This window comes from Populus euphratica, unplaced genomic scaffold, assembly GCF_000495115.2.
Source record: "Populus euphratica unplaced genomic scaffold, PopEup_1.0 scaffold174.1, whole genome shotgun sequence".
Lineage (NCBI taxonomy): Eukaryota > Viridiplantae > Streptophyta > Magnoliopsida > Malpighiales > Salicaceae > Populus > Populus euphratica.
The window spans coordinates 589,339-597,811 of record NW_011499935.1 but is presented as its reverse complement, the minus strand read 5'-3'; the positions used below and the strand labels follow the sequence as shown (position 1 = coordinate 597,811).

At 33.7% G+C, this 8,473-nt stretch overlaps 1 protein-coding gene across 1 annotated transcript; it reads right to left on the bottom strand.

The window, feature by feature from the left end:
- Window positions 1-142: 142 nt before the first annotated feature.
- LOC105136410 (protein UNUSUAL FLORAL ORGANS-like) lies at window positions 143-1,860 on the bottom strand. Its single transcript, XM_011041731.1, has one exon. It carries the CDS (start codon window positions 1,653-1,655, stop codon window positions 531-533), a length of 1,125 nt encoding a protein of 374 aa, XP_011040033.1. The 5' UTR covers window positions 1,656-1,860; the 3' UTR covers window positions 143-530.
- Between the last annotated feature and the right edge of the window lie 6,613 nt (window positions 1,861-8,473).

Sequence of the window (8,473 nt, the reverse complement as noted above, 5' to 3'; positions counted from 1 at the left end):
TACACTTACATTGCCTGCAAATTCTAGTGTATCAACAAAGTGTTTCTTTAAAGCTTGGAAAATGCATCTTCAACTTCTTTCAGCACCTTGGGTGGCCTATTTTTCCTTGCTGTGAAAGAAACTATGGCAGGCTGTAATATATCTGCTCACCTGAAGACACTCAGCATGCAAAACCCGTTGGAACATTGGCTGTGACTCTTACAACTACAGTACCATATCTTGCTCAGAACACTTACACCATGAGAAGCAGATTCCTCGTAAATGGAGAAGTTACAATTTTTAGTGCAAATAATATATTTGGTTAATAAATTTCAAAGGTGAGGAACCTCAGTGAAAATACCCCGAGCTCGCGAACCCTTTGTTCTCAAAAGAGAATTATTCCATTCGCATAGAATCCACGATTCATAAGCCAATTACCACTCAACTGTTAATATATGTATTACATTGCAAATGAAAGAGGGACAAGGCCCTGGCGAAGGCCCTACTGCTACGCTGCTGCAAGATTCACAGCACATGCGCACAATGCCTCATCATCTTTGCTTGGAGAACGCACAAGAAGGAGCAAGATTAGGAAGAATCAGAACACCTTTGATCGGCAAGTTTTGTACTCGTTTGCCTTTTATTGAACAACACCCCTCTATCCAGAACCATTCCCATCTACCTCTCTCGCCAACCTCTCTCCACACCGCCATTCCTGAACCAAGGTCTCTGTACAAACATATAGCCCCATCATCCCTTACACATTTAGTTGTAGCCCAGCTCGCCTTACCCCCTAAAATTTTCCTTGTCAATTCAACTGGCATCTTCTCTTTTAAACACCACGCGTGTCTCTCATCCATCTCCCACACACAGGCATCGCCACCACTCGTGCCACCGACAAGTGTCAGCCTCCCATTGAGCTGAGTTAATGTGGCAAATTCAAGCTTATCTGCCATGTGCACACTCAATTCCAGCCATTTATTGGACCTAATCTCAAAGCCCATTATGCTATAAGCCCGGGCCGAGGTCATCCAATATAGCACCCCTTTAGAATAGGCACTCTCATTAGGGGTCCAGACCGTTAGCCTCACCGCAAATTCCACTGGCACTGACCCCTCAATTCTCCACGCGTCATCCTCCGAGTCGTACACTTCCATTGTGGGCTCATACGTGGCAGCTCCACGTGGAGCTTCGGACATCCCTCCTGCTACATAGACTCGAAAATGTAAAGATGGGCATTGTTGGGCTGGGCCTAAGATCACAACACCGGCAGCTGGATTAATCCTTGCAATATTCAGCATTGGAAGGCACCTGAACTCCTTGGTGAAAGGGTTGCTTATTGCTAATTGGAGAGTTGTAGAATCTGTGGGTCTTGAAAGGATTAGGCTCCCTATCGGGGCAATGAGTCGGGTGGGGTGGGGTTGAAAATCGAGAGATAAGACGTGCCACTTGTCGATATTTGGATTGTGAAGATAGCAACATAGCCCACGACTGCGTGTGGGCAGAGCTACAAACCATGCTTGGTGGTGCCGGACCATTGATGCGGCGGTGCTCAATGGGTATGAATTGGCACAAGTGCGCCAGTACCGGCATGCTGTCTTGGCACGTGCCAAGGAGTCTGGAGAGAGGAAGGAGAAGATGTTAGCAAGGAGATCAGATGGGAGGCTGTTCCACATTTTCAAAAAGACTTCTCTCTAAAGTTTGTGCCATGGAAGAGCGTTTATATAGTACAATGTGAGCTCACACAGCAAGGCAATTATTGGAAATGAATAATTGGGGAGTCTAAAGCATGGGGATGTGTGCCCACAAGCACAATTTGATCTGGCCTGCATGTGAGTGTTAATTTCTTTTGTCTTTTTCCTTCCTCTTCATCCGACAAAAAAACAAAAGATGGTCCTCTGAGGAGCCCAGAGGGGAGGAGAGATCGGACGACAATAAATAAGAAATGGACAAATAAAGTACTGCCATCTTGGATCATCAGTCATTTTCATTGTTCACAAAGGTTAATTATTAACAATTTGACATCCACTAGGTCCCCTGCGTTCAAGGGTCATCATGAGATGCTTTGACAAGAGATTGACTGAGGGAGGAGGATACAGCTACCCGCTGCCCACTAAATTGTCCATTCCATGGCAAAACCGTTCTGGCAATTATTACTCTTTTGAAATTATAATGATATTATTCTCACCTCGCAATTTATTATTCTCACTTCATCATATCTTATACAATATAGTAAGTATCACTGCGTATGCTCGCCTTAGTCGTTTCTATCATACCTTAGCAATCTCTTTTTTCTCTATAGCCTTTACCCAAGTCAATAGTCTTTCTTTTCTTTTGCACAATTCTTTACCTTGGCTCTCATTTCACATCCTTGATATTATTGTCAACTTATGCATGCATATGAAACATATCAACATACATGTTGTCTATTCTTCTGTGTTATGATAATTTGAAGTATATTATTATATACATGAAGTCAAGCCTTACACCTATGGCCATCGTAAGGGCCATTACTTGAACATTAGTAGAAGATTCATTACTTGTATTCCTCCTCATATGATATTATTTCTCATACCATGTTAAGATGTAATATCATTTTTTATCTCTATCATATCATCTTGAAACTATTATAATAGTCCCTTAATACATTGTGTTTCCACTATTAAAATAATTCTAAAATACATCTTGCATACAATATTATTATAACTTTTAAAATACCCTACATTATTGTCTTAAAATAACCTTCAATTCCATGTTATATGCTGCCAAAACAATCATTCCAACACCCCCTTATGTGATCCTAAAAACAATCATTAAATTCACTTCATTAAGATATCTTTATATCATCATAACTTGTCAATCAATCTTATTAACATTGTAACTAAGCCCATTAAATTCATTTCATTAAGATACCTTTATGAACTCCACATCATAATTAGATATATTTTCTTAGTTTCACAGTATTTATTCCAAACTTTTGCTTGACAAATCCTTAGCCTTCACCCATTTAAATAATACAACAATATCAATATTAGTTGAATTGATATTATTAACCTTGTACACATGAATGACTAATCAAATTGATGCTAATATCAATCACGCTGATATCATTAACTTTCAATACCTTGGATAACTAGTCAAGTTTTAAATAATGTATTTCTTTCAAGTCAATGTTGATACCAATGTAATCACACTAGTATAATTAGCCTTTATCCATTGGAATGACTAATCAAGTCTAATATAATATTATCATTTTTTTAATAAATGTTAATATCAATTCCACTATATTGTTATCATTAATCTCCATTTTGGAATGGCTAATCAATCTAAGATAATAGTGGTACCCAGGTAACTATATTGATATTATTAGTTTCTCTTGCCTAGAATAGTTAATCAAGTTCAAGTCAATACTAATATCAATGTTACTCCATTGATATCATTAGTTTCTATCACCTGAAAGCTAATCAAGTTCAAGTCAATGTTGATATCAATGTTACCTCTATTGATATCGTTAGCTTCCATCACTTGACAGCTAATCAAGTTGAATCAAATATTAGTATCAATGTTACCTTATTAATATCATTAGCTTTCATCACCTAAACAACTAATCAAGTTCCCATTGATATCGTTAGCTTCCATCACTTGATAGCTAATCAAGTTCAATCCAATATCAGTATCAATGTTACCTTGTTAATATCATTAGTTTTCATCACCTAAACAACTAATCAAGTTCATTTTCTGTTTTTACAGGGTTTATGTCAATGTCATCCTAACTGACATCATTAGCTTCCATTGCATGGACAATTAATCAAATTATTTTCACCTTATTTTCCTTTTCCTTTTATTCAACATTCTTATTACATAAATGAAAATTTATAAAAATCAAACTAGCAATTATAAAATTCTATTACCTACTTAGTATAGGTGTTAAACACCTGCCTTAATCTGTACACATGTTGTTATTCTTTATTGTTGTCTTGTCCTCACAACCTTCCTTATATTAACAAGAACATAATCATCTTCAATAATGCAGTTAACATCAACATTTCATTTCAATTCTTATTCAACCATTATTTTAACCAATAATAAAAAAAATCCTTAAAATTTCGTACCCATGTACATTTTGTCATGTTCATACTCATTCTTATAGTTTTATATGTTAAGACCCTCAATTAACAACAATTCCAAGCAAGCATTAGAGATTTACAAGTCTTGGTTGGTTTGTTATAACCAACCCAAAACACTATTTGGTATTTTAATCATAATTAAAGTTGTAAAACTTGATTTTGGGTGTGGTTTATCTTTTTAGAAATCTAAAATATAAAGCTAAAACTTTAGTGAAGAAAGAAGCTCTTATTTCTATCATTTTCAACATCAAAATAAATCCTTACAATATCACCTGAAATCTACCTAAGGATTAGTTCAGTTTTGACCTTTACTTAATGTTTAGCTCAGATATGAACAAGTCATATATGAATTTAATCTTAAAATGTATACTGACTAGTTTTATGATATTAAACATATATTTTAAATTGTACATCGAAACAAGTTGAAATTGTATAGGGAGGTACTAAACACATAAAACTATATCGTGGTAAATTTTCAGGTCAAATGAATCTCGGGAATATATTATTTTATATCATTAAATTTACTAGACAATCTTGTTAAATTTGTCAAACTAGACCTTTATGTACTGTTTGAGACATATTTGAAACTATAAGTGGAATTTATCTGTACTTTGAGTTGTTCTAAAAACTAAACATCTCAAACTTTCCAATCATATATGGTAGATCCATTAATTCACTCAGCTAAGAGAGAACGATGTATTTGAATTTAGGACTGAAAATCTATCAAGAAAGTGCGGAAATTAGAGATTCGGGCTACAGGGAGAAATTTTGACATGAAAACTTTGTTATATTATATTTTTTAGGAATAAATATTTTTAATTTGGGTTTGGTCAGACTCATTAGACATTGTTTACTAGTTTATTTTATTATTAGACTTATGTTAGTTGATTACTAATTTAGGCCCATTAGCTTGCAACTCAAAAGGAGTTCATTAGAGTTAGTTAGATGAGACTATGTTATATTGTTTTTTAGCTATAAATTTTAGCAGCAAGTTGTTGAATAAATGTGAATTTTTCTTTTATTTGTTTGTGGCAAAACAAACTTTCTTTGTAGGGACAAATATCATACACTGACTTATAAAAAATTAACTAGTTTTGTAGTGTTATGCATATATTTAGAGTTCTTAGATACAAGGTCATCTCTGAATCAAAGTTTTTTTTTTCAATATCTTTGGTTTTTAGGTACAATGTTACCTATGGATTAAGGTTTTGAACCTGATTTTTAGATTTCCGAGTTGTTATATACTTTATTGGGGGTTGTTTAACCATATGATCAAGAGGTTCGCACCTAGTTTATATTTAGAATTCTATAATTTTGAATTAACCAAGATAGTTTTTTTAGAAAGCTCACATTCATATCTACAATTTTCATAAGAAACCAATTCCTTTGGAAAGTTAACATCCATATCTATAATTTTCATACGAAACTAACTTCAAATTTCATTATTTTTAAGTTCAAAATCAACAATTACACTAGCATCAAAAGTATGTCTAGGAGTTAGTTCAGTTTAGACATTTTCTTGATTTTTAGCTCATATCTAGAGTTATATAACTCTTAATTAATCAAGACTGGTTTCATTTAAAAGTTAGCATTCATATCTATTGTTGCATCATCGCAAGCAGAGCACGACATAGCGGCAATCCTTAATTGATTTTGAGGTCTTTTGTTTGAATTTGTGGATAAATGAGTCGCCACCTAGTATTTTGGTCATGATGAATCCTAACTAGACTTTTAGAGATTCTAAGACAAGAGACTAGTTGTGTAAAGGGAAGATATTAGCACCCCTAGTACGCCCTATCTAAGGTAAGCTGTTTGGTTTTTGGTTTGCCTTATAATTGTTATGGTGTTAGTGTTTTCTAATCTCATCAACTTTCATAGGTTTGATTCAAACTAAATTTATTAAGATAGAAATCCAATGAGATTCCATGTGCTTTAAAAGCTCATTTTTCCCTTAATATTTCAAGAGTTTGTGACTTGTAAATTGTAAGGAGGAAGGACAAAAATCTAAGGAAATTCACGACACTTTAAAAACCTATTTTTTCCTTAGTGTTTCATACTCTCACGGCTCATAAACTGTAGAGTAAAAAATTGAAATATCCTTGATTATAATCAATTCTTCTTTCAAGGTTGTGTGATGACTTATTATTTCTAGAAAATTATTTTGGATATTTACCACTTAGGGTTTCTTTATATAAATATTAATAGTGAATAATAACAAATTATTCCCAATAATATTTTGGATATTCATCTCTTTAGGATTTTTTTATCCAAACATTAATGGTGAATAATAGATGAATTCCCCCCAAAATAAGATTTTTTATTTTTTTGAAATATTGGCCAATACCCTTTGGAGTTTTACAAACATGTTTTAAAATTCAAAAATGCAAGAAAATAATTTTTGTTATGTTTAAGAAATCCATACAAAAACACATTTTCAAAACTTCCAATATTTTTTATATAAAAAAGCATTTAAAACATGTTAGGGCATTGGTCGTATGCAACACACAAGAAAATATTTTTTTGATATATATGTATATTTGTCACATTGCATCGAAAACCAGGTATTCTAAATATGAGATTAATATATTTTTTTTACAACATAAAAAATTCAGACTTAAAATAAATATGCTAGAAAATCATAAATCTCTTTCTCTTTCTTTTATTTTTTTAAAGAGAAAAAAAAAAGAAAATAGTAGGTTCAGTCAGGTCACTTGCCTGAGCAAGGGACTTGGCTGGACACAAAACTTCAACAACTGCTCAAGTGAATTATATTTCACTTGAATAGTAACCACAAAAGGATGCATAGCAACATATATAATTAAAATGCAAAGCGAAGAGAATGCATAGACTTCCCTAACGTTGAAACAGGCAAAAGAGATGGCACTGTAGTTGTTGCCCCCAACTGATGGCTACTAGTTCTAGTGGAAAAAAAACAATGGTTTTTGACCTCTTTTCCTTACTTCTTCTTGTTTTATTCTCTTCTTTTTCCCTTATTTTATGTTCTGCTTTCTTTTTTCTTTTTTTGCATTTCACAGTAACGAACAGAAACTCCTTCTGTTCTCTGCATTTTACATATTACTCCCTCTGTTCTTTTTTTGTTTTTCTGTTGATCCTTCTTTTCCTTCTCCTATTGCCTGCCTCTTGATGGAGAAGGTGAGGGAGATGGCGATGAGAATGTGTTATACTGGTTGAGATCATGCCCTTGCCTTTATGTTTTTTTTTTGTTTTCAACAGTGTTGTTGTCGGCTCTCTCTCTCATTATTCTTCCTTTCTTTCTCCTCTTTTCTGTCCTCCTTCTCTCTCTTTTTTGTCCTCCTTTTTTTTCTCTTTCATTCTCCTCTTTTCTGTCCTCCTTCTCTCTCTCTTTTTTCCTCCTTTTTTTCTCTTTCATAGTGATGAAAGGATCAAAGAAAGAACCCCATTATTCCCCTGTTATCTGCACTATCCTCTTCTTTTCTTATCTCTTCCTTTTTTTCTTTTTTTCTAGTCTCTCCCTTTCTTGCTCCTTTCTTCCTCTTTTCTATCCTGCTTCTCTTCTTTTTTCATCCCTTCCCTTCCTAGGTCATTAGAAGGGCTTATAACCTAAAACACATCAACCTTTTAGTCGTGTCATACATCAACTCTATGGTGTAATCTTACAACTCTATTTAGGAAACAAATACTACATCAACTCTATGGTGTAATCTCGGGTGAGCAGAAATAGAAAACCAAAATATTTTGATTCTAATTTTGTGCGCATATCTGATTTCGTTATAGCTTTTTAGAGGATGATGTGGTTCTTTTCTTTCCTTCCATAGTTAGGACCATGAAGCCAGCTACTCCCTTTAAAATAAGGCAATAAAAATATGGTATGTAGTACTCTATTCAAGCGAGAGAAACATGAAAACCAAACAAGAAATTACAGATACAAAAATGAAAACGTGGTTCTTTAATTTTTTTCCTCCAGCAAAATTCCTTCTAATTTTATCTTCACTTAACTTCCTTATTTTAACATCTTTTCCATTTGGTCCTTGGTCCAAAAAGAGCTTTAAATTGGCTTGCAATTGATCTTCAAACTATAAGCATCTTGCAATTATGTCCCTGTAAATTTGGCCAAAAATCCTTCTCGCGACAGGAATCCCTACTTTCACACTAGATATTCGAGTAAGAATATCTTGAGCTTTAGATTTCAAAATCAAGCAATTCAAAAGCTTAAATTTATCTACGTATCCAGGACTACAACTTTGATGAAAAAGTTAAAGTGAGATAAAATTGTTTTAGAAAACAGAATCTAGTAGTAATCTGGTTGATTAAAAAGAGTTTCTTGATCTAATTCAGAAATTGACAATACCAAGAATCCTGATATGACTGATACTATATCTTAAGAA

Bases quoted from the DNA above. Each gene is read 5' to 3' on its own strand.
- LOC105136410 (XM_011041731.1), bottom strand. From the start codon at position 1,655: ATGTGGAACAGCCTCCCATCTGATCTCCTTGCTAACATCTTCTCCTTC.